The sequence below is a fragment of the Lonchura striata genome, chromosome 2 (genome assembly GCF_050655825.1).
Source record: "Lonchura striata isolate lonStrDom1 chromosome 2, ASM5065582v1, whole genome shotgun sequence".
In the NCBI taxonomy this organism is placed as follows: domain Eukaryota; kingdom Metazoa; phylum Chordata; class Aves; order Passeriformes; family Estrildidae; genus Lonchura; species Lonchura striata.
This window is the reverse complement of record NC_140704.1, coordinates 131,868,179-131,894,575: the sequence shown is the minus strand read 5'-3', so window position 1 is coordinate 131,894,575 and position 26,397 is coordinate 131,868,179. Positions and strand designations below refer to the sequence as shown.

Genomic DNA, 26,397 nt, shown 5'->3' with positions numbered 1-26,397 from the left:
AGAGGGAGACATGTTAAGGGAGCTGAAGAGTAACAGTACAGTCAGCGATGCCCGAGCCCCGCGCTGCACTGACGGGAAACAACCCGCTTTGCGGCACGGCTCCGTCCGAACCCCGCGGGTTACGGCCCTGCGGGTATGCGGGCTGCAGCGGGGCGGGCGGCGGTGCGCGGCTCGGGGCCGGCGGTGCGCGGTTCGGGCCGGCGGTGCGCGGCTCGGGCCGGCGGTGCGCGGTTCGGGGCCGGCGGTGCGCGGCTCGGGGCGGCGGTGCGCGGCTCGGGCCGGCGGTGCGCGGTTCGGGGCCGGCGGTGCGCGGCTCGGGGCCGGCGGTGCGCGGCTCGGGCCGGCGGTGCGCGGCTCGGGCCGGCGGTGCGCGGCTCGGGCCGGCGGTGCGCGGCTCGGGGCCGCTCGGCCCCGCCGGGCACTCCCGGCCGGCGCGGCGCTCCCGGGGCGGGGCGGGGCGGGAGGCGGAGCCTGGGCGCCGCCGCCGAGCCCCGCAGCGGGGCCGGGCGCTGCTGCCGCCGGAGCTTCGCCTGGCCTCTTCCCTCCCGAGCTTGCCACATCGGCACCGCGGTTCCGAGAAGGCGCTTCCCGGAGCGGAGCGGGAGCCCAGCGCGGGGAGATGGAGCCCCGGTGCTGCCGCCGCCGCCGCCCCCCGGGACTCGCGCTCCGCCAGGGCCGCTGCTGCCACTGCCAGGACGGAGAGAGCGGCCCCGCCGCCGTCTAACGCCGCAGCCCCGGCGGCGCGGCCGAGGCGGGAGGCGGCGCGGAGGCCGCCCCGGCCCCTCCGCCCGCCGGGCGGCGGCGAAGCGCGGCCCCCTCCTCCCGGCCCTCCCCGCCGCCGCTTCCCCGCCCCCGCCCGGCCCTCGGCCGGGCTCGGCAGCCGGGCCATGGCGGGGCGATGAGGGAACGGCCGCCCCTGCCCGCAGGCTGCGTGGGGAGGCGGGGAGCGAAGGGGCTTCGCGGCTCGGCGGCGCTGGAGCCGGGCGGCGGGCCGGGGGCATGCTGGGCGCGGGGGCCGCGGCGCTGCAGCTCCTCTCCCGGGCCGTGAAGCAGGCGGCGGCGCAGGGCGCCCGGCAGGACCTGGGCCGCTGGCTGTCCCGCGCCGCCGGGACCGCGGCGGGAGGCGGCAGCGGAGACTCCATCGGCTTCGTCCCGGCGGAGGCGGCGGGGGCCGGCGGGCTGCTGCTGGGGCCCTGCGCGGACGAGGACGGGCTGCCGCCCGCGGAGCTGCTGCTCTGCCAGCTGCCCGAGCCGAGCGGCGGCGGGCACGGGCTGGCCGAGGCCCGGGGCTGGCGCTGCTCCTGCTGCCTGCTGGGCACCTGCTGGTGCAAGAGCTGCCTCAGCCTGTGCGTCCTGGCCGCTGTCTGCTTCGCCTCGCTGGCCCTGGTGCGCCAGTACCTGCGGGACCTGCTGCTCTGGGCCGAGAGCCTGGACAGCCTGGCCGGCGTGCTGCTCTTCACCGTGGGCTTCATCGTCGTGTCCTTCCCATGCGGCTGGGGCTACATCCTGCTCAACGTGGCCGCCGGCTACCTCTACGGCTTCGTGCTGGGCATGGGGCTGATGGTGTTCGGCGTCCTCGTCGGCACCCTTGTCGCCCACGTGGCCTGCAGGCGGCTGTTGGCCCGCTGGGCACGGGCCAGGATCCAGGGCAGCGGGACGCTCAGTGCCATCGTCCGTGTCGTGGAGGGCGGCAGCGGCGTCAAGGTGGTGTTTCTGTCGCGGCTGACGCTGATCCCCTTCGGGCTGCAGAACGCCGTCTTCGCGGTGAGTCCCTGCCTGGGCTGTGCGGCCGAGGAAGACAAGTGCCGGCAGGATGTCTTTCGGCACAGTGGCTGCTGTTATTGGTAGAGGTTGCCTCCTGTCCTGGGAGCAAGCCATGGTTTCTCTCTTTTAACAACAGTAAAAACAACCCTCTCTGCCTGCTCTGCTGTGCATACAGAGGGACTGCAGGCAGATTTTTGAGATGCCTTGCTCACTGGCGTTGTCTTAGAGTTGCTCTCTTGTCTTTCAAAACTATATTCTGGTATTAGAATCACCAAGGTGCTCCATAGCAAAATCTGTGGAGAACTCAGCAGTTATGATGTGTCTGTACTTTTGAAGTGATCCACTTTAAAACATGGTAAGAGCTGAGAAAAAGTCTTGCCAGATCTTCCTAAACTACTTAATATAAGTAATCATATTGGAAAGAAAGAAGTGGACAGATTAAAACATTTTATCGGTGTGGTTGGTGTTTGTACCGTGCATCTGGCAAATCCATACAGGATGCACACAAGACAGGTTGCAGATTTTGGGTAGAGTAGCATGTAGTCCCTGAAAAGGGACTGTACTCTGGTGTGGCACTGAAAGTTAGTTTAAACTTGAGTCTGGAAAAGGTTTAGTCTTGCTTTTCTTTCTAACTTCAGGTGAACATTGGTACATTCGTTTGGTCTCTTTGATCATCTTAAAGGAAAGAAATAAAGAAGAACATGGAGGTGGTTTGTTTGAGTATTGTCATGCTGCTGATGACAATTTCAGACCCTCGTTGCTTCCTGAGTACTTTGTCTGAAGGATCTGCTTTTGGCTCTCCTATGCCTCAGTTGTATCTACTAACTTGGTGAAATCAAAACAAAGCAATCTGGATTGTGAAATACTTCAAATGTTATCAGCAACTTGTATGTTCTTTAACATAAGTGGCTATCTAAACACATGTTTTGATCTGCCACTTTCTTATAGCCCACCCTGTCTGCAGTCCTGATCCTGTGCCCTTTGAAAGCACTTGCTTAATTTTGACAGAATCATCTGGCTGCAACTAGTAGGTCACCAAATACCATTTTTTTTTTTAAGTAAAATTCAATCCATGCAATTTTGGGGTGTAACATCCACACCAAATATTTTAAATTGCAGTATATAAAACAGTGTAGTGGAGCATTCATCTCCAGACCTGTGATCTCTATCCATAAGAACTGTAGCAACTTGTAATTTCTTTTTAAGAAATCCTTTAACCATTTTCTTGTTAAGAATGAGAAACTGAACAGCTGAACCTTTGCTGTTTTATTTCTTAAACTATATTACTACAGGCTTATATTACCTATATTACTGAACAGACTTAGACCAGCTGGGAGAGCAGAGTCCTTCCTGGAGCCAGGGTCCAGTGTTGCAGATGAAGCTTCTGCTGTGCTGTGACCCTCCTAAAGTGGAGAGAGCTGTTTGGCTCTGCTTGTTCACAGCTTTGGGAAGTCCCTTGCAGTAGTCAGTAGATGATATAAGGTAGTATTGGATCTGAACAACAGACCAGAAAATTACCAAGTTAAAACTATTTCCTTCCTGGCATAACCCTTCTGTTGGAAACACGATTCAGCAGAGTATTTGGGCCAGTTCAATATTGAAGTGATCCTGTAAATCATTGTAGTTTGTATTCTCCAGATTCTGCAGGCTAAATAATTTTCTTTCCAAGTGGATGGTTTCAGGGTTAAAATAATAGATGGGAAATGAGATGAAACCAGATGCTTGAGTTATGCCAAGTAACTTGGATGTTTTTTGCTAATTTTAGTTTGGTTATGTTTATTATTCCTGATTTACTACTTTATAGCATAGTCAAATAACTCACAGTGTACACTATAGTCAAATAACACACAGTGTACACTCAGTTTTTCACTGAGAACATTTAATATGAGCGACTAGATCACCAAAAAGTGATGCATACAAATCTAGGAATTCAAGACCGTTTCTCATTTTGAGTCAGATTTAAGTTAGGTAAAAAATACAGTTTTCTGCCTACACAGACCAAGCTGTCATTTCCTTGAAATCTCACTTATTTGAAAACTTAACACTCATTTTAAGTTTAAAATGCATTTCCCCATGCTAGCAGCTTCAGCAGTGAATTTTAAAAGGATTAATTTTTAAACAACAGTGAACTTAAGGAAGAGTACACATCTTTAACTTTCCAGTGGTCTGGTCTATGCATGTTTACTATGTGGATATTTTTAAGTAATCTGGAGACACTGAGAATACTTAAATAAGAGAGAAGGAAGGAAGTGACACATGAGGTTCAGGGAAAGGCATAACCTTGATGTGAGCAGGGTCATCTGCAGGGCTGGGATTAAATGATTTCTACAAGCACTTGTTCAGTGGCATGCACCATCTGCTGAGGGCTTTCGGGAGGTTGACTTGTAGAGGGTGTAGAGAAAGATGGGGGAGCTTCTTAGGATTTGTTTAGTGAGGGAATCATATCAGTTGAAATGGCTCAAGAAGAAAATTAATACAAATTCCTTAGCATGTCACCGGCCAGACTTGGAAGATCTTGCTTCTTAAAAGGTCTTTCTGCTGGTAGTAGAGGGGTGAAGTAATGCATTTGTTTGCCTTTCTGGAATAGCACTTGATAACTGAAAGCATATTTGTATTTCTCTTTTGAGGGAGTTTTGCTTAATTGTCACTCCTGATGCCAGAGTGGCCTGGGCTGCTGGGGAGGGTTGATAGCTCTTACTGGTGTGTTTGCCCACGCACAGCTCTCTCACCTTTCCAGCTCCGAAGTGTTTTGAAGGCAGGTCTGTAAGAAGGCCTGGTATGCAGCTTATCATCTCCTTGCCACAAGTTTGTTCTTGGAGTGAAATTTGTGCAACCCGGTTATTTGTAGTGCCAGATGTAGGTTAGATGGGATTTCATACTTCCCCTCCCCTCTTTAAGGGGAATATTACATGAAAGGAATCATCTGATTAAAAAATCTGAGCATTCAAGTGTGCACCTCTGGGTTCAGAAATGCATACAACAAACTCAGAGTTGAAGAAATGGTACCTCCTTTGCAAGAACATGCACACTGCTTCCTCTGCTTGTTGGAAAGTCAACAGCTGGTTTGGTTTTTTGTATTACTGGGATTTTTTTCAGGGGATGGCGTTGGCTTTTTTTTTTGGGGGGGGGGGCGGGGGAGGCAGGAAGAAGTATTTCTAGGGGGTTTTGTTTTGGGCTTTTTTTCTTGAGGAAAAAGCAAAGAGTTGTCCTTTGCCCTTGGTCACAAAGCCTACCTGATCTGAAACACAGGAATTTGCAAACTGAGGGAAGAGAAGTTGTGCTGTAATCCCTAAAGGCATGAGAGCCCTCAGCAAAGTCTTGACAGAAGCATTTATTCTTTGACAGTGCTGAACCACAGGTGTCTGCTGCAAAGGATGCACAAAAGTTCTACGGGACAAAGCCCATCCAAAGCTTAATTTTGGGGGGTGTGGGGTGGGGTATTCTGGCTGTTGTTATCAGTGCAATTGGGTAGTTCCTACTTGTATTTGAATACAATTTAAATACATTTCTGTTATGGCCCATAACACAACTGCATCCATGCTTGGTTTGGGATTTCAGAGTTAGTTTTTGCTGGCTTGAGCTTTCACTGGAAACAGAGCCCTTGTAGGCTCTGTGAGGCAGCCTGGCCATGCAGAGACCAGATTGGTAGGTTCATAGAACAGGTAAAGCTCCTAGAAAGAAAAGTATGGAAAGGTGTAAGTTTTATTGATGATTTCTCAAGTTTCTTAGGTGGGGATGCTGCCCACTTCTTGTGCATTCTGGGGAAAGGGATACAACTGTAGCTCTAAACCTACTTAAAGGGACATCTCAACATTTTTTTCGCCCTCTGCTTAGCTTTAATTGCAGTGGGAGGTGCAAGCTGCAATTAAGTGTATCCACCGGGGCAGCCTCCGCTTCATTTGGAAACAATCTCATGACTCAGGAAGTCCAGTTGTTTCAGGCCTCATCCAGGTGTGCAGACATGTTGCTCTGCAACTGAAGTGTCCTTAATACATCTACAGAAATGAGAGAGGTGCCAGGAGTATTAAAGCAATCTTTGGGAAGTTTCCCAGCTCCATTAGATGTAATGATAGCGTCCTACTTAGCAAATCTTGCCTCTGCATTAGTATTTCAGAAACTTTTAATAGCAGCTCCTTCATTCCCTTGGCAATATGGGAATTTTGGACTATGCATTCTTATTACATGACCCAGATTACAACAATGCTTTGAAAAGTCTTTTGAAAGTATTGGTCAAATGTGAAGTTCTGACATAATTATGTAATCCTTTTTCATTATAAATCTAAATTAATCTTGTATAGAGAAGGAAATATAATATTTGTGGTGCTGGTATATATTTCAGTCTGTGGGAAGTATAATATGCAGTGTGAAGTTTGAAAATGGCTTATTGGATCTTGTTCTTATTTTTAATCTTTATGCTTCATTGCATTCTGCTCCTCCATTGCCCTTCCTCCCAAAAACTTTCCACTGATGGTGGTTAGAGCTCTGAGAATTCAGCACTGTGACTTTCACAGTAACTAAAGTTTATTTTAAGAATAGCATGATGAAATGAGTAACATTGCTGCTATTCTTTGGTCCTCAACATTGTACGAAACCGGCAAGGTCAATAATTTCCATGTAGGCTCTCGGTGTTAGAGCTGTTCTTAATTAGATCTCTGTTACTATCAACTGAATTATCTGGAAAATTTGTTGGCCTGCTTGTTTTCAAAATCATCGTTTTCATACTAATTTTTAATCCAGTTTCTTCTTGTTTTCTTTTTTCTTGTGTAAATATTTTTTAATCTCGTGACGCTTGCCTTTAATATTTCCCGATGGCTGCTGATGCTAATTTAGCTGGAACTTTGTACTTTGTTCCCATGTAAGCTTGTACATCCACCTATTGATACAAAACAGAAACTTCACAGCAGAGAGAAGAAAATAACAATGTATTATTAGTGTTTTTTTCAGAGAAATTAATAAAACCTATAGCTGTGTGTACTATTTAATTCACTAATTGAAGTGAGATGCAAAATACCTTTGGTAGACAATGATACACGTATATCAGCATAGATACAAATGACTATTGCTGATAGGGGTCACTGAAAGACTGAAAGCTCATAACTTGCCCAGCACAGACAAATTGTATGTGCCATTCTGTTTACCTGGATCCTATTTAAAACAGTGACATTTTGAACAATTACCTCTTGTATTATTTGCCGTACACGTAAAATGCAAAACAGATAGATTTTTGTGTTAGACTTCCACATCCCATATAATAATTTCTTCTCACAAGTTAATCCTTATAAAATCCAAGGGTTTCAATCACCAGGTAAAAATAAGTATCTTCAGTGAACAATGTAATTGCACCCCTAGTTACTGACTGTTGCAGAGATGTTGTGTAATATAAGGTGAAAAGAAATCAAACCTAGTAACTTTAAAAAGGACAGATGAAAACTAGATACATATTGCATCATTCTATTATCTTCCCCCTGGGCATGAATCAAAGTTTCAGTGAAGGAATGTGGGATATTTTTTCATGATTTTGCAGGGATGGTTATGGGAAGTGGTAGTTTGGTTGTTTGTACACATAGATTGTGTTTGGAGCTGCTTTTGATTTCTTACTCTTTCTTTTTACTCAGATTACAGATTTATCACTACCCAACTACCTGATGGCTTCTTCATTTGGGCTGCTTCCTACTCAGCTCCTGAACTCGTACTTGGGCACTACCTTGCGCACCATGGAGGACGTGATTGCAGAACAAAGTGTTAGTGGCTATTTTGTATTTGGTTTACAGGTCAGTTAAAATTAAGTGCTTTCATAATACCTTGGTAACGGTACTGTCTGTCTCTCTGTGATTTCTGTTGACTGCTGGATATCCAGAAAAATGGGCATCCAGTGGACTGATTTTTTTAGATTTTGTTTTATGCTCTGAGAAAAGTGTCATTCTCTCACACGTTGCCATAACATAAAGCAGAACTTAGTCAGTGTTGTCTTTTTCTGATACAGATTTTGCTAAGTTTTCTTCTCTTGCTGCCCTAGGGTGACTTTATGATGCTTGCTGGATATTAAGCTCAGTGCCTTTAAAACTGGTTCTGAGAGCAAAGGCGGGGAAAAGAGGCCTGCAGTTCATGTTTAGAAACAAACTAGCTGTCCCGGACAGCGGGATAGAGCTCTCCTTTTAGTTAATATTTTTTTAGCTAGCTGAGGCAGAGAAGTTCCCCAGATTATGGCTTTTCTTTTTCTTGGAACTGATTTGCCCTACTCTGGACTGAAAATCCAGAAAAACACTTGCCTTCTAGGGTAATCTGCTAAATTTTAGACTTGTCAAACCACTCCTACACAAAAGCTTGTGTGTGTGTAGACCCAGGACTTACACACTGTTCACTGCTAGCACTCAGCATACTCATTTTGCATAGATATTCAGGATATTAAAAATGCTGTAGAGTACTATTTCCCTAATGCCTAAATTAGAATATCCTAATTTGACAAGTGAGTAAATTAATGAGAAGTATATCAAGTACCTTTACATGACCTTAGCTCCTGAAATAATTTATTAGTACATTTTAGGTATAAGCCTTAAGTGTGGACATAGAGGTTATGGGTACTTCAGAATTATATTATATATTAAAGCCTTCTCTGACAGTGACAGTACTTCAAGCTATGTTTGAGTAGCAATTACCATGGCTTGCAGACTTCCAGTAGGTATTGCAATAATTTCTCTTCCTCAGTTTTTACAGTCATAAAGCTGATGTTTAACAATGCTAACATAGAAAACTAAGTCTAGGACCATTTTAAACATACCTTCCTCCCTTGCCCTGAAATTTGTGCACTCTTAAATAGAACTATTTCTACCGAATAGAAATAGAAGCTATATAATTTATAGCTTTTATGAAACATGGTTAAAATGCCTTTGTAAGTGTGGCGTAGATAGTCTTGATAGATCAAAGAGAAAATAAATGGTTTCTCAGTCAGTTATTATTTTAGTCATGAATGTTATTTCCAGGGTAATAGTTTTTTAGTGGTCTTTTCCCTTTTTTCCCCCCATTTATATACATTTTTTTTAATTGACATTGACTCCTTTGCAGATTATATAGGTTGTAACATAAGTGTTGCTCAGGTAAGTGGTAGCTGGATAGCCTGGGTATTTTAAAAGGAGTACTGACCTCCTTGACACCAGTCCTTGGGATGTGACTGAAGAACCAAAGGGGAGGCCTTTAGTGAAAAAATTATTTCCATTCTCCCACTGTCTCTCAGGCATCTGCTGAGTGCTTTGCCTGGATGAGCTTTGTTGGGACTTTGATTTAGTAAATAGCTCTGAAAATCCTTAAACTTTCATGGTTGTCTATGTATATATATATATATATATATAAATTATTTATCTAGGGAGCTAGGTTACTGATAGTAATATTTCTAAACCAAAGCAAATTTAAATATTTGGGTAAGCTTCTAGAATAGAAATTTTCCTATCTATTCAAAAATTAGTGTCTGTAGTATCATTGTGAATCTTATATTAGCCAGCTTTTGAAATGTGTAACATAAATTGTTGAGGAGTGTCATTTTCACTGCAAGGGTAGTCTAGCACTGGACCAGAGTGCCCAGAGAAGTAGTGAAATCTCTGGCCTTTTACAGTTTTCAAGACCTGACTGGACAAAAGTTCTGAGCAACCTGTTCTGATCTTACAGCCAGCCCTGCTCTGTGCAGCTGGTTGGGCTAGGGACTGCCAGGGTCCCTTCCAGCTACAGTTGTCCTGGGCTCATATTTGTCAGTTGCCTTACTCAGTGATGTTCCAGCATTGTCTGCTATGCTGACAGGTTTTTAAGCAACAGTCCTCAATGTTAAAGAAAACAGTCCTACAGTTAGTAATGAAGTTCAGGTTTTAGATGCAGAACTCTAGATTCTGTTGTAAGTAATATAGCATCTTTGCCTTTTTGATAGCTGCAGATTCCAGCTAGTTAACATTCTTTTAAAAAGACAGAGAAACATGCTTCTTTCAAAGGGACCCTCACACCTTGGCTTTTATTTGAAGATTTTAACTTTTTTTTTTTTTTTTCCCTAAGGAGGATCTCAGCTAAAAACTTGACTGGTGTTTTATTGAAGAGAGAATGTGAAAGGATTGCTTTATAACAAGTATATGGAGTTCAACAGAAAGAAAGAAACTTATCATTTCAATTTATATAAATATTTTAATTTCTATATAATATCTATGTTCGGATATGCTGGTTACATTGTTAGCATATGTAGGTTTAGAGCTACTTGGGGGCTAAGTTCATTTCCCTTCCAGTGTCTTGCCTGTGAAGCTTGAGTCAGTGGATGCCTTCATGAATCTTTACATTGACAACTTTTTGTTTCATTCAGATCAGTTGCTTTATTATTCCCACAATAAACACTCCTGTTTTATTTGCAGATTGTCATAAGCATAGGACTCTCATTTTATGTCGTTCACCGGGCTCAAGTGGAACTCAATGCAGCGATTGTAGCGTGTGAAATGGAAATGAAGACATCGCTTGTTAAAGACACTCAGCCAAGCATCAATGGCTCAACCACATACTGCAACAAGAGGACAGTAGCATTCTCTGGAGGGGGTGTCAACATTGTATGATTTCAAGTATTAATGACTAAATAAGGTTTGGTGAACCTGAGCTAGAAATATCTTGAACCTTGCCTAGAAATATCTATGGACAATTGAAATAGATTTAAAAAAAATTACAAGTGATTACAGGTTGTACTGTGGCACAAACCAACTGACCAGCTCTTTAATTGCACATGGGGTGACTTCTAGCAAGACAAGGAAGATGGCAAAGTAACTTAAGATGTAAATGCAAATTTGGCTGCACCTTTGGTCATTTATTATGCCTGTCATGGCCTGTAATCTGCACTTTAAGTAGGTTTTTTTTCCTTTGCTCCTATAAACTGAGAAATGCTTCTATAAACAAAAAAGTAGCACAGAGATAAATATTTTTCTGCTTAGCATTATTTATAAGGCTAAATAATTATATACAGTAGAATTTTATTACTGATAAAGATAAATGAGAAAGTATACAATTCAATGTATGTTTTTCTTGAATGTGCTTTTGCTTTGGAATTGCTTCCAGAACTTGGAGTGTATTATTTAGGTAATGATGGGACCATTTGGCTTTTTCTTCATTTTTGATTTAAAAAAAAATAGAACCCTATATAAAGTTTTGGTTGAATGTATTTTTCTAAGTCATTACAAATGTTGCAGAGCCATGCAAATGTATTCACACAAGCTTAAATCCTACATCGTGGGACTGAAGTGCTCTTAAATTACATTTTAAGTTACACTGTGTAATATGCAAAGTGCAAGGGAAAATGTAGAAGTTAGATTGCAATGACTGTTTGAATGACACTTAATTGGTTTTGCCACCTTGGTGATTTTAACAAAAGACTGTTCCACATTATGATATTTTTAATTGTTAAAAGAATGAAGTTTTCCAGCTCACATGACTGCATGTGGTAAGGCTTCTAGAACAGGGAGCTAGATCTCTGCTCTAAACAGAAGGATGGGATATTAACAGTACTAATTTTACAAGAAGGTGGCCTTTATTTTGTAAGTGAACCCCCTCTCCCTTAAAAAAGCTTTAAAAATTCACTTTGGTTGGCACATGTTTTGTACTAGTTTTACATTTTTTAAAAGATGCAATCTATTACAAATTTCATTAGAGTGAAGAAACGAAAACTAGAGGTTCTCCTTGGAAAAAGAAATAATCCAGTAATGGAGAGGACAGCAATGTCTCTGAGACTCAGGAATTCTGACTCCATTTTTGCAAGACAACATTATATTGGATACTGCTCCTTTTATGCCTGCTGTGGACTGTTTTTCACTGCATTAAATAGACTGGATAACCTGATGGTAACTTGTGTGTGTGTGTCTAAAAGAAAAACAACAATAATGCCTGAAGACAATGTTCTGTACGTGTGAGTTTCATGTAGATATACATACCAATGTTCAGTGGCTCAAACACACGCAAGTCATCTGATACAAAAATAATGTAAAGTATGGCTTCTTTTGTAGTTATTTTGTATAAGTTTTTAAGGACACTTTCAGTCTTCAACATTTTTTGTTATTTTCTAACAGTATGACTGTGCCTCCTTTTTGTAAGGTTGATTGTAGGGTCCAAGCAGTTTTGTCTTGGAATAGTGGGTCTTCAAGGCCGTTGGGAAGCAGAGATTTGAGAGCCTCTTAACAGCCTTACTGAGAGGATGTGCAGCACTCACGTAACCAAACATCTGTGTGTTCCTTTGTAGTGGGAGTTCCATTTTGTTCCTCAAATATCCTTTGCAGATTGGTGTTCTTGAGTCCTGCAACCTAAAGAACTGAACTAGTTCAGTGAAAGCAAAAAAGTTCAGATTGTCTCCTTTATGTTGTTAGGGGCTTTTTTTTTTTTTGTTGGGTTTTATTTTGGTATTTTTCTTTTTTTGTTTGTTTGTTTTATTTTGTTTTTCTGGGTTTTTTTTGTTTTGTTTTGTTTCATTTGGTTTGGGATTGAGTTTGGAGTGGTTGGTTGGTTTTTGAAAAGTCAATCTGTATCTACCTGGAAGTGTTCATTTACACATCTCTGCCTCTGACAGCTCCTGTGTGAAAACAAGAGAGCCAGATAACTTTTTGATGGCGTTATTTGTCATCATAGTATAATTGAGTAATTGAGTCCTTTCTTAACTAAAGGGGTTTTTTTGTTTGTTTCTTGTGAAGAACAGTCCTTCAGTGAACTGATCTGAACTTTGCTCTATCTTGCCAAATGAACAATAGTGTTTTGAAGAGGGTAGCTCTTTCTTTGCATTTTTTAACTAACTTAAGGTTGCGTTGATTATTTGAAACATTTCCCAAATATGTATTTTGAAGTGCTTTTATTTCCATGACATTTTGTAACCAGAGTAACTTCACTATGTGAACACTTTTGTAGTATGGAATTAGTTCTTAAGACTTTTGCATTTTGCTTGATACTTGTAATATTTGTGTACAAGTTAATGGGAAATGTGCATTAAAAGGAACTTTTCTGTACCATGCCAATCATAATTTTATACAATAAATTCACTCAAATTTCTTTAAATGAATATGTATTAAATGGTTAAGTTGCTATGATGTAGTTGGAAAGAAGGTGCAGTGGAGTCTCATCTTTATGCAGCCATACAAAACGAATTGTCTGCATCAAAGGAATTCCATGGGTGAGGAGTTACTGACAAAGGAAACAGACTTGATTTTTACTTTCATTTAATTCAATACATACTTAATTATATTAAGTACTTTAAAGGTTTGGTATTTGCAGCTGCCTTTTTGATACAAGAATAAGCATACATGTGCTTATGAGAAACATGCTACAAAACTGCAAGAGGATTGATATTTCTGAACATAACAGCAGCAAAAGTGATGTAATTATTATTTTTTAAGATGGGCTCCTTACCTAGTCTAGTTAAAACCCACAAAAGTATGAATCTAGTTTAAACAGTATGTGGCAAGTCACCTTCAAGAATATTTTCTGAGTTGTCATGATGGTAACATTTCTGCTTTTTGTGTATGAAAGATACCTAAAGGGCAGGTCATAAAGAATCTCAGCTGCATGGCGCCAGTTTTTCTTCTGCCTTGTGGTAAGTGCAGTAAATTTGTCAAAATTTAACTTTAGACTAAGCATCTGTGAGAAAAACCTTTTTTAGTCCCAGAGCTTTATATACTATTTTCATGCTAATTTTTGCACAATAACTTGAGCAAGCATTGCTTAGGTCAAGTTTGAAAAATGGAAAGCTGCTCTTAGATTGTGTGTGGCTTTTGTTCCATATTGGATCCTTTGCGTTCATTTTCAGCTTTCCACCTGAGGCTGATACAGTTTGGATTTTCTCTGACTGAGATAACTGGAGTCATCAGTTGTCTTGCAAATAATCTAGGATATGATGCGTAAAATGAAATATAAAAGTGTTCCCATTCAGACTGTGGTCATTTTTCATGGGACAAGTAAAGAACTTTGGTAGCTCTGTGACAGGCTTTCTCACAGTAATTGCAAGTAGGTACTAGTCCTGTCATTGTAACATGATGGTTTGGGCACGAGGGGATACGAACTGATTGCAGAAGGGGAGCTGATGCAAATTCTGGCTGTGCTGGGCAAAGCAGCTTGTCTCTGTCCTCTCCAGTCCTGGAGAATTAGTGATGTGCCTGGCAGCACAGGGGTAATGAGTCTAACAAATTCTCTCTTCATGGACATTAGCATTTGTCTTGCACTACCCTGCTGTATTGATTTTTAATTTATATTTATTAGAGATAAGTAGCAAGGAGCTGAGTCTGTGGTGTCAATCCTGTCCCTTTCCTACTACAATATATTATTCTGGAGTATTGCTAAACTTAAAGTTACATTTTAATGAAGTCCTAAGTTCATTAGTGTGAGTTTAGTCCTCCTTGCTAGCCAAGCGACTAATATGTAGTTGGTTGGCTCTGGATTCTTGATTCATTTGGGAAATTAGCTGGGCCAGATTTGCTGTTGTGAGAGTGAAAAGTCCTCTAACTTTCCTTCTAATTATTTAGAACTTCAGATGCATTACTAAAGAAATTAGTAGAAAAGGCTTAGTGTACTGGGGGTTTTGCTTTGTTTTAGAAAAAAAGTCATTAGCAAGATAGCAGAAGGGTTTGTTCTTCCTGATCCTTGAGTATTAGGTGCCATCCTTTTTGGGAGACAGTGTTTCCAAGATGTAGTCCAAATAAGCTTATGTCAGTCGAGGTAATAAAGGACTGGCTTTGGTGAAGAGGATGTAAAATTTGGATCAGTTAGTGTGACGAGTATTTTTACATCATGCAATCTCCAGCCCTGCACAGTCTGGCATGGGTGACTGCAGTGCATTGCTTCCCATCCGTCCTCTGGAGGAGGAGGAATTTAGAGAGCTGCAAGTTGTTCAAGCTGAAGAGGAGAAATAATCATCTGGGTATAGTTGACACAGTTTGAAGAGTTAAATTAACCATTATGTTGCTACAGCTTTGAATACACCTAAGTGCCTTGGTTTTGTAATTGCCAAATCCTTTGGCAACTTCTTTCCAGGGCAGGGCAGCTGAGTAGCCTTGCCTAGAGCCAGGTCAGCATTTTCTTTTCTAGAGAATTCTAGCATGCCTTGACTTTTAGACCTCTTCTGAAATAATCTTCTGCTGACTTTTCTGTAAATTAGAAAGGTTTAGTTTGTCCTAATAACAGGGTGAGATCACCTGGGATAGAAATCTGTACCAAGCGGCGTTCCTGCATGTGGGTGGGCTCCCTTTGCTGAATGTGAGGTGTTTCCCTCTGTTCCCTGTGAGCTGGAACAGTTTCCCTTAAAGTCTGTAGGTGGATGGGTGGGACAAGGGATGGAAAGGCCTGCAGTGATGAACTGCTCTAACAACAAATTTTCACTGTGCTTTAGAAGCTTGATTGCTTAAGATCACAAGTCTTTGCCATTTAATGTGAGAAATGGTAGGTGGTGAGTGGAATAGACTAATGAATTCTCTGATTTTTGTGAGGGAGTAAGAATTTGCTTGAATAGATTGTGAAGTACCCAGATGATATAGAGTTGTTTTTGGTTGGACTTTTTGGGGTGGAGAGGCGTGGGAGTGGTACTACTGGAAGTAAATAACATGGAAATGGCAACAGTATGAAGCTGTAAACCTTGACTTTTTAGGACTGTTTCAGATGTCTTTTACAGCTTTGGGGAATAGTGTCTCAGAAGAAGCTGGAGTAAACACTCAAATAAAGAGTGTTTCTCAGATTCTGGAGAGCTGCTGGATGCACACCTCTGCCTCCAGGGCCTGCTTTTTTAATTTGAGCTATAGAGGTGCAAACCAGAAGTAATGGCTAGAATCTCATCAAAAGTGGAACATTATTGCTGCCCTTTTGATGTCTTATGCAGCAGCAGCACATGGCAGATGGCTTGCCTGCCTGAAAGGCTTCCTTTTTGCCTTGCTCTGGTTTGCCTGGCACAGGTGGTGGCTGGGGGAGGAAGAGCTGTGCACTTGCCATTTGCTTTCCTACCAGCTGGGGAGGCAGAAATTGCTGAGCTGAAGCCAGAGGTTGCTCTGTCTTTCATCCTTTCCTTGTGATCTAAAAAAAAAAACCAAAAAAAAAGACAAAATAAATGATAATTTAAAAAAAAAACTCCCCAAACACTGCCACCCAAGAAAGCTACAGAACTGGTAAAATTCATACCAGTAAATTAATATTTAGTACATTCTCGCATGGATGTAAATTGAGGTACAAAGCTATGTTTTTTCTGTTCAGACAGCTGTAGTAATCTCTTCCACTTTCAGCAGCCCCTGTGTGAAGTTCTGCAGTGAGCTTGTGAGGGACCAGTGCTGTGGTAGCCATGCAGGGATTTCCTTGCAGCTGACATTGGACAGAATCACTGATTTCCAACCATTCTTACGTGGCATTCAATTTTAGGGTTTCACAACTGTGGAAACCATAGCCATATGCACGTGCAGCTCCAAGGTCATATAGATTGGTGCTTTACAAGCATTTTGTGTTGTGTTCTGTGGGAAGGCTGCAGTGGTTGTAACATGTAATGTGTGTCTTCCCAGGTTTTAGTCAGAGCACAGTTGATTTTGGTGCAGTGAGTTGAAATGTATTTCTCTGACTACAGCAAGCCTCCTTCCCCCTGCCCCCACAGCAATCATGGCAGTTTCTCAGATTCTGTACAGTTATCATTTGGTTTGCAGGCAAATAGAGGATTCTGCTATGTATACATGCTGCTCCATCATTGAGCAGATTTTTAGTGGCTGTCTCCTTTCAGCTGAAGAATCTGTCTTTTTTCTGCCTACTTCACTCAGTCTAATGACAGACATTCTTGCAATGGATGCTTCCTTTAATTAAGTTGGGTATGGTTGTGTTCTTTCAAACAAGCTTGGAGGTGGGAAAATGGCAGGGTCTGGGGAAATAACTCTGGGCTTCTCAGAGCCCTGGCATTTGCAATTGAGAAAAATCTTGTAATAATGAGTTTCAAAAATGTTTCCATAAAGAAGCAGTTTGAGAATTTAAAATTTAGAGGAGGAAGGAGAAAGTTGCAATTAGTGAAAAGAATATTAGTATACTTAGCAAGAGGTAAAAACCCTGGCAGCTATAATTAGAGGACTTTATTCTCTCCTTTTCAGTGAGTCATTTCACAAAGAACGGATTAAATATATTTTTAAAATCCTTTTTACTTGTTAAAACCCGAATAAGAAAAGGGAGTCACAGAAGAATGTGTTAACAATGCAGAAAATGCAGACTTGTATAGATTACTGAATATTAACCTTGAGACAAGGCAGAAATTTGCTTTTTTAAGTGGTAGGTATGTTGGTACAAATCTGCTTTTCTTCATTATATCTGCTCTCATAAACAGAGGTAAAAAAGTACTCAGGTAGTGAAGCACGGGTAGATTTGTATGACGTGGGTTATATTATCTTGGGGAAAAGTCCTTGAGTATTCAGTTTTTGGAGTTATGTGTAGAGCAGAAGTATCTGGTGTTTTCTTCCTATGCTCCACATTGTGTATGAGCCACTTCAGTATCTCAGAATTGGCCAAATGTCTAGCTGTGATAATATGGCATAAGCCTGAGCAAACAATCCCTTCCCCTTAGCAGCAGCTCTAACCAGCTTAGAACTCAATAATGGAACGCTGGGAAATGCACCTGCACTTTCTGGTAATGGTTATCATTGGCCATAATGATATTTACAATGTTTGAGGTACCTCTGATGAAAGCTCTTTACAGGTGTACTGTGTGATTACACTTACCTAAACAAGAGATGAGTTTTCTCCTAAAAAAACCTCCAAAAAAACTACCTCTTATTTTCCCCTATATTTAAGAATTAACATAACAAATTTGGGAACTTCTGCCTTGAACAAATTTTGTTTGTTTTGACCAGCTGAACCTCCAGAAGAGCAGTTTGCCTCCATGTTTTAGCATTATAGAGTAATGAAGATTGGAAAGGATATCTAGTCTAGTCCTTGCTGAGTTAGATCTACTCTCCTGAGGGCAATATATGGTTGAGGCTTAAATATCCCCAAGGGTGGAGGATCCAGAGGCCTGGGTGACCCGCTCCAATCCTTGACCAACCTTATAGTGAGAGTTTTTCCTTGTACTTCGTTGGAATTTCTTGTGTTGCAGTTTGTGCCTGTTGATTCTATTACTGAACACCTTTGGGAAGATTCTGGCTGTGTCTTCTCTTCCTGCCCATTAGGCACTCAAAGCAGTTGAGTGGAACCTGGGGGCTCCAACTCCCTCAGAGGCACTTCAGCTGTGCGAGAGCCCAGCAGGAGCGAGCAGACGATGCTGGTGGGAGGCTGGTGCTGGGGGCTCGGGTACAACAACAAGGAAATTTGGGCAGAGAGCAGAGGTGCAAAAGGTCATGGTTTTACATTCAGCCCTGCAGGTCAAAGAAACGCACAATTCCTTGGATTTGTTGTTTCTCTGTGATTGTAATGACATACATGCACTGTACATATTTATGTTGCAAAAGAATTATTTGTGCATGAAGATCATGGATGAGGAGAAAGCATCTCCAAACACTGATTTGGCTAAGTTACAGCTGGAGAACAAAGAAGAATATTAAATCCCAAGTGACATCTCAGACTAATTTTGTTTTTATTCTGCTGCTGAATATGCATTTTTGCCATTTCATGCAGTAGCTTCCTAGACAGATGCCCAAAACTTGAATTTTTGAATTGTTGTATTTAAATGTTAAATTAAGTATCTATATCATTTATGATTTGATTCCAAGATTTTCTCTTAAATGCCATGGTAATTATTAAAGTGTACTTTCCAATGTGTCAAAGTAATATTGGTAAAAATGATACCAGAATATCAGCTCTTTAGAGCAGAGTATTTTTCTCCCTAGAAGTATCTACTATAATGACAATTAAGACAAATGTCCAAACACTTACAAATTAATGTTTTAAGTACACTGAAATTACTGTGAGTAATTTTTGGATTTATGCTGCCTTGGCAACTGTTTTATTTTTCCTAATTTGTAACGGTAGTGAGTATTTAAAAGTATCAGGGCAGCAGTAAATGCTGCCAACACAAGAGAAGGAAATAATTTGTCTGAACTTCTCAAAGAGGTCCTGTTATGTATAATAAGTATTAGACACACAGAAAGCAGTTTCTCTAATGTAGCTTTGTGCCTAAAAGATGCCTGAAGCCATGTGCTAAGGGTCTCCAAAGCATTTCAGCACTCAATTCCACTGATCATTTCTGATGTTTTCCAGTGCTTTTAAGGGGCCATTTGTGACCTGCTGCATCTGTATTACTCAGTCCAGTGTTTGGAGAGGCACGAGAGGATCAGAATGGGAGTGCTGTGATATCTTCTGCAAAGCAGCAATTCCCTGATCCCAATTCCCACTGATTTCTGAACTTGTCAGCTCTTGAGGATCTTCACTCATGATGAATCAAGATACTGTGATAAATGTGTCATGCCTCTTGGAGAGGTACAGTCTCTTGTTAAGCTGCCTCAGGCATGCTTCCCTCTAGTTTGGAACAAAATAATTAGAATTTTATGTACTTTTCTTGTAATCTTGCTGAACCCTAATCTACCTAGATGTTGTCATCTAAATGCAGACTGCAGAACAAGCTCAGAAGTACAGTAAAATAAATCAAGAGTGAAGGCTGTGACTGTATTGAAATATTGGACAGTGAACCAGACCTGCTCCCTACCATCATCTTAAATTACTCAACCTAAATCATGTGGAGGTTGTTAGCTGGAGCTGCAATGTAATTCAAAGCAAAAGGACTACTTGCTATATATGGTTTCACTTTGCTCTAGAGATCACTCAGCATATGTCTGAGATGATCCTGAAGAAAGTAATGCTGACACATTTTGCTTGTACTCTTTGTACTACGTACAGGAAGAGAGAGGAGGTGTGGAACAAAGAGGTCTGGAAATTGGTTGCTCACATATATACACATATATATATATGAATACGTGTATATATATATATGACTGCAGATTAAATAGGCTCACAGCTTTGTGATCTCAGGCACACAGACATTTTGAATTTCAGAGCCCATTTCTTCTTAATCTGAAAAAAGAATCTCAGCAATAGTGCAGTTTCAATCTATAAAACAATTTTGCACACAGAGTTTTGTGGGATGCTGTGTCTCTGTGCTTGCAGGTCAAAAACCACTTCTCAGAATCTTGTCCTTGTAAAACCAGCCTGAAAGTCTGGTCTTTAAGAGTGAAACTAACTTGAATTTTATAAAACTGACTCTAAGATGCTGCATTAGTTCATTGCAGGGAGGAATACCAAGAAGGCACACTGCTAATTCAGAAGTCTGCAGCTTGCATGAATATTCTTCAGCTGCCATTTGGAAAGGATGAAGTTTTGCAATAAAATATCAGTAGCAATAAGAAAGATTTATTATCTTGTGTCAATATTATTACAATAGTAACTTCACATTCATTCCAAGAACTCTGTGTTATATTTAGATTTGTGTCCTCTGACGTATGGTTAACAGTTTCAGGATTTAATAATAAATTAAAATACAGATGGCACCCACTCTGGAACTAGATTATTATCTCATTGTAAGATACTGGAACTGGAGAAGATAAAAGCAAAACCAGTTGTATTTTATAATTACAGTATAATTTAATCTTATATAAATTTAAGGTTTTATGTCAGTATGTTCACATATAGATGCATTAAATCTCTAGCTCTTACTTAAGTAATATCCAACTTTCTTAAAGGCTTAAGAATATGCTTAGATGAAAAATTCAGTATGCTAAATATTTCAAACTGGAGGGATGAGAGAGAATTCCCCCACTGTATCTGATATCCCCCCCTTGCTCTGGTTAACAAAAAAAACCCCTAATTTTCCAAGTGTATTCATGTGCTCAAGGGTTTTAGATCTCAAAATTCTAATAGAATGCAGGAAAACTGCTTCAAAGTTTCCCTTCACAATCACCTTCATAGGTAGCAAATAAAATCAACACATATTTAGTAAATATTAATAATTAATAAAAAGAGTAGTAGAAAATAATCTTCTGTCTCTTCCTTCATCGGTCCTCTCCTTTGAATACATGGAGGAAATTCCAGGTAGCATTTCTGGAAAACTTCAAAGTTTTGCTTAAAAAATAATTGAGGTCTGGACACAGCAGAGAGGTCTGTATAGCAAGGTAGGTTTCTGCATCTTCACAGAACAAAGGCTTAACAAAGAAGTGCAGTATCCCTCTAAGAAAAGTATTTTCTTAAATGGTATGTTCAATTAAACATTTTTACTCATTTTACTATCAGAATAGTATTCCATGGAGAAAACGGCTTATGGAATTATAAAAATATATACACTGTAGATTGCAGAAAGTGAATCCCTCTGTTCATCTCTTGAAGAACAGTATGTTATAGTCTAGATCAGAATAAATTAAAGAAAAGGAAGTTTAAGGTGACATGGAAGCAGACAGGCAGTGTTTGTACAGCACTTATTTTGAACATCTTTCTCTTTTCCTTTTTCTTACTCTCAAAATGGATTCCTCGTATTGTCGAGGTCAATATCAACGTTTTTGGTGGGGTTTTTTTTTGGTTGGTTGGTTGGTTGGTTGGGTTTTTTTTTGAAAGGGACAGTGATTTCTGAGGATTAGGAATCTTTAAAAACCCCCATGACAGCAGGAGTTGTTCCCATCTCTTCAGTGGAGCTGCTTCTCCTTTGGCAGTTTGTTTTCCTTTTGTAACGCTGTTTGCCTGGCTTTTCACTTGAAGCAGGAGAAAAGGCAAAGATCTGGTCCACTGCCACCTGCACATTTGCCTGTAACAATAAAATAACCTGATTCAAGACTGACAGTGGGAGTTTATTAAAGGGTCTGCTCTGGGATAGAAAACTGCTTTATATTTATCTGTATTCTTTATATTAGCTTGACCTATTTGTGTGTACATCAGTAATCATCTCTCTTTAGAATTAAAAATAAAACTCTGTGTCCTGTTAGGAGCTTCCTCATATTGATAACTGAGTTTGGCTACTTAACAGGAGAGATTGATCACTGTGCTCAGGATGGGGAGTTATAGTACACAGTTTGTAGTCTCCCTGACCACCTCTTCCCAGGAAGAGGTGCAGGAAAACAATTATTGACCTTGTGGTATGTAGCAGATGAAAGAAAGAGAGAAAGAAAGAGAGGAAGAGAGAGAGAAAGAAAGAGAAGAAGAGAAAGAAAGAAAAGAAAGAAACAAAAGAGAGAGAGAGAGAAAGGAAAGAAAGAAAGAGGGAGGAAGGAAGGAAGGAAAGAAGGAAAGAAAGAAGGAAAGAACGAAAAGAAAGAGAGAGAGTGGGTTGTGCATGGGGAGGTGGGGGGATAGTGAGAGAATGACAGGGGTTAGGTGGAAACATGTCACCTTTCTGGGGCCCTAATTACAACTCATGGCTTTCCTCGATCTATTAGTCTTGGTGATGAGTCCCCCACCAAAAAGTATAGAATCCCAGGGGTTAATATGTGTTTTGGCCAGGTGGGAATGCCCACATGCCTCCCCTAGGGAGGGCAAGTTTGACAGCATCCCTTGCAGCACTGTGGATCCATTGCAGTGCTCTGGTGCAGGGTCTGGGGACCCCTTTGGGGTGCCTTGGATGGACCATGACATCCCTCTGACCTTGATGTGGAGGCAGCTTGTCCAGGGGAAAGGGGCCTCACAGCTGGGCTCTGCACAGAGCAGAGGTGGGTGTTCACTGCCTGTGAGCAGAGGCTGTTCCACCACACACCCAAAACCTCTCCTCTTCCCCCCATCCTTTGATTGGAGGGTCTGTGGTAGCTGATAGCAGCTGATAGCCCTGGGGCTCTGGTCTCCACCCCGAAGGTACCAAGCTTGATACCTCTGTGAATGTATTCTTCTTCCCCTAGCTCAGACCAGAGGCGTTATGTTATCTTCAGAGTTCAGTCAGGCTGCCTATTCAGCGTGTGGTGGTCTTCTCTGCAGCTTTTATACAGCTTTGCTATAATAAGCAAATGTCCTTCATGAAGATGTTTAAGCCATAAATTAAAATATTCAGTCTCTGACACACTCCCATGATAGTTCCCATGATAAAGCCACACTCAGATTCTCTTTTTAATGCTGACTAATTCTTTATGTCTCAAAAGGTCTTACTGCTGAGGGTGCTTCAAAAATTCACATTCCCACAAAACTGAGATGTGTTTATCCATGCAAGCAAGGAGGCCCATTCTTCTGGGGAAAGAAGGGTGGACCCAGAATAAATGCTGTGCTGAAAGAAGGAAATCTGAGGTTGAGTCTCTCACGTTTGGGGGAAGTGTCTCTCAGCTTTTGTTCCTCATCTATAAATAGAGATTATTTCTGTTCTCTTATGCATTTATGCTGTGTGCTTGTGGCAGTGTGGTCTTGTTCACAGCGTGAACATCTACAGAGTCACTCTGGAGGGATTCTGTAGTTGTGGGAGGACTCCAGGCACTGTAAGAATTATGAAAAATAATAACAGGTACACAGAGATCTGTAGATGACAGGGATTTGGTGATTTTCAATTCCTTAGAATATATAGAAGAATGGTCTCTGGAAGAATAAAGATTGTATTTATATTTCATCCCTTCAGTGTGCAAAGAATCTTCTCTGTTTCTAAGTAAGGTAGGGATTGATGGTAGGTATCAACCTATGACAAAATTTCTTGTAACAGCAGGGATCTAAACTCATGTAAGAGGATGGGGGAATCCATGTTTAGTCCAGCATGACTGTGATTTGTCCATCTGTGTTTGTACATAGAATGTAATCACTGGCCTACAGCTCTGCAGCACTTCAATCCTGCAGGAATATGGTATTTGTACTGCCTCAAGAAGGAGATACCAGCTCTAAATGCGTGCTATGAAATATTCAGCACGCCTTGCTGCTGCAGGGAGTTTGAAAGGCTCGCTGCTAACGCTGGGGTTACAGTGTCTCCTTTGATTTCGCACTCAACATGGTTTGTGCCAGATGAGGATGCCACATGGACAGCTGATGTCTGTCAGTAGTGCTTTGGGAGCCTAGAGTGCTGAGTAAAGGTAATTGAAAGAGTAATTAGATTCTAATTAGTAGCTGTTAAGGCTTCTGCTTTCTCTAGCTTGTTTTTCCTTGCAGTATTGTGCAGTCTTCCTGTGTGACAAGCCACAAACAGATTTAATAAGTGCTGTGTGATTCAGATGATGAAGCTTCACAGTTCCACATTTTGTTGACTTCTTACAGACAAAAGTATTTTGAGTTTTGGCTGTGACACAAAAAGCACATAATGAACAGTGTCAGCCATGTGTACAGCAGAATGCACATCGATGGTACTAACAACTCGTTTTAAATAGTTACAGGATTATGAAGGGGAAATGCAGACAGCTGGCCCAGCCTGCCTGGTTTCCTGCTGTCAAAGCTCATGGTGTGTGCTCCGTGGCACAAGGTGCATGTGGTGTTATCTGCAGGCCTAGTTCTGTATTATCACTCCAGCCCTTTGCTGACCTTTCTGCACATGCCATGGTACTTATTGTTCCTGTAAGATATTGGTTGGTTTTAAATATCTCTGGACTTAATGCAGGTGAAGCAGCCACATTGGGAGGTCAGATCCACAGTTACAGAATTACCTGGGCATGTTGTGTGCATACGCTGTGAACTCCAGTGCCTGAAGAAACAGGATGTCTTTGTGCTTATAGGTGAGAAATTTCTTATGTAAAACACATACCCTTCATAAAGCCAGGAATATTTTTGTTTTCCAAATGTCTGAAACTGCTTGAGGTGCCTGCAATTTCCATTGCCTGCACTGATCAGGATTATCAGTCTATTTTTCTACTTTTCTGGCTTCAGGTTAGGGGCTTTATGTTAGTACTAGTTAAAATAAGCCTGTGCTAAGGAGGGCTGTGCCTAACCCTTATGTTGTTTCTGGGCAGTATGAAGCATGTTCTAGGGCCTGACTTGTTGCCCTGGGCTCAGCTCAACATTCCATGAGGGTGCGCTGCAGTGACCCTTCACACTTTTACTCTGGTGGAGCTCACCTAACTTTAATTGTCTGGTTGTTTTGTCTCCCAGCAGAGCCCCAGCAGTGGAAATTCAAGTACAGTTCATCTGATTATACAAAAGGTGTTTCCTTCAGTAGATAATGAGGCAATCCCTGACCTGTTCTTGCTGTTCCTGCCTAGCTCCCAGCTCTCTGCAGGACTGTGGAAGGATCCTATGGTGACTTGGCCCAGATGTGTGCTAGACATAACCCACACCTGATTCAGTGAATCCCATCATTTGCTGTCTGGAGCTTTGAGATGTGTAGAGTAAATTTTTAATCAACATCAAAGACGTGTGATCCTGTTTGTGGGCTCACCTGCTGACAGCGCAAAGTAAATGTGCCAATGGAAATGGAACCAGTCCTGTTTCCTCTTTAATCTGACTGATTCAGCCTAATTTCTACCTACATTCCTGAACCCCATTTTTTCTGCCAATAGCTTTCAGCAATCTGAAAGACAAGGTTAGACTGCCATCATCACAAGCAGGAACTCTTTGATGTTCTAAGTAAATATGTTGTGTTGTTTATGTTTCACTAGTCTGCTCTAAATAGAACCAATGTCTCTAACAGAGCAAGCTGTCCTGAAACTTTACTAAGCAGATATATTGCTTGGCAGTTTGTACAATCTCATAGACAAAGATTTCCTGGTCACTCAGGATAGAAATTACCCAGGAATTAAGCACATACGGAAAAAACCTCTCATATGTAAAAAGGTGAGTAGGAATAATACAATAATATAAACAACAAAAAAAATTTCTAAGCATTTTCAAGAAGATTGTAAAGCCTTTCTTCCTTTTGAAAAATAAGAAATTTATTTTTGGTTATTAGGAGACTTACTTTTCCCCTTCTATTTCCACAAATACAGCCTAATCTGTTGCCTTCTAGCTGCATTTACAAAATCAATCTTGTAGCTAAATGTATGGTTTGCCAAGAAGTTTTTCTTGCAGGAGAAAACATTTTGTAAAGTCCCTTGGGTCTCTTCCATTGCTTGGGCAGCTTATCAGTTCATATGTTCCTGTTGTTTATCAACTGCTTTTAAATCTCTGCAGGTCACATTCTTGTAATAATTTCAGCTTCAGCTACCCATAACCTGCAATATTTGGGTATGTTGGTATTCATAAAATAAACATGTCTGGGAATGAGACCAACACTGAGACCAAGTAGCACAGAATAGCCCATGTCCAACTGTTAAACTAGTTTAATCTCTGAAAAAAGGATGATTGCATCCAATCTGCCTGCAGGGAATACTCTTGGTAGGAATTAACTTCTGAGATGTGCCTCTAAACTGTGAAGGTGCTAGTTGGTCCAAGTCAAAATAATGCTTGTGACTTCCTAATGGTTAAACGTTAAAAAAAATTGAATTCCATTGCCTGAAAAGTTTTCTTGATGCTGTTTAATAATTGCCAGTAGACATATAACTTTTATCACTGTGAGTTTTGTTAGTTTTTTTCTCAAAGTACAGCACTTTTTCTTTCCACTAGCTAGGTGGTACCTAGATTTGGCCTGGATTTTGTTGTTTTTTGGTTTCTTAAAACTCAGCTGTACATTGGATGCTGTTTTGGGTATTATTGTGAGAGCCTTTCCCAGTTCTCATCTGGGAATATTTCAGGTTTTGGCTTGTTTTTGTTTGTTTTTGGTTTTGTTTTTGTGGTTTTGTTTGGGTTTTTTTGTGGCTTTGGTATTTTTTTATGGTGTTTGCTTATTTGTTTTGGTTTTTGTTTGGT

The 26,397-nt window shown here is 41.5% G+C and overlaps 1 protein-coding gene across 1 annotated transcript; it reads left to right on the top strand.

Moving 5' to 3' along the window:
* The first annotated feature begins 939 nt into the window (after window positions 1–939).
* On the top strand, window positions 940–13,680 carry TMEM64 (transmembrane protein 64). The gene is made up of 3 exons (XM_021543261.3): window positions 940–1,764; window positions 7,380–7,535; window positions 10,146–13,680. Exons 1-3 carry the CDS (start codon window positions 1,000–1,002, stop codon window positions 10,338–10,340), a joined length of 1,116 nt encoding a protein of 371 aa, XP_021398936.1. The 5' UTR covers window positions 940–999; the 3' UTR covers window positions 10,341–13,680.
* Window positions 13,681–26,397: the final 12,717 nt, after the last annotated feature.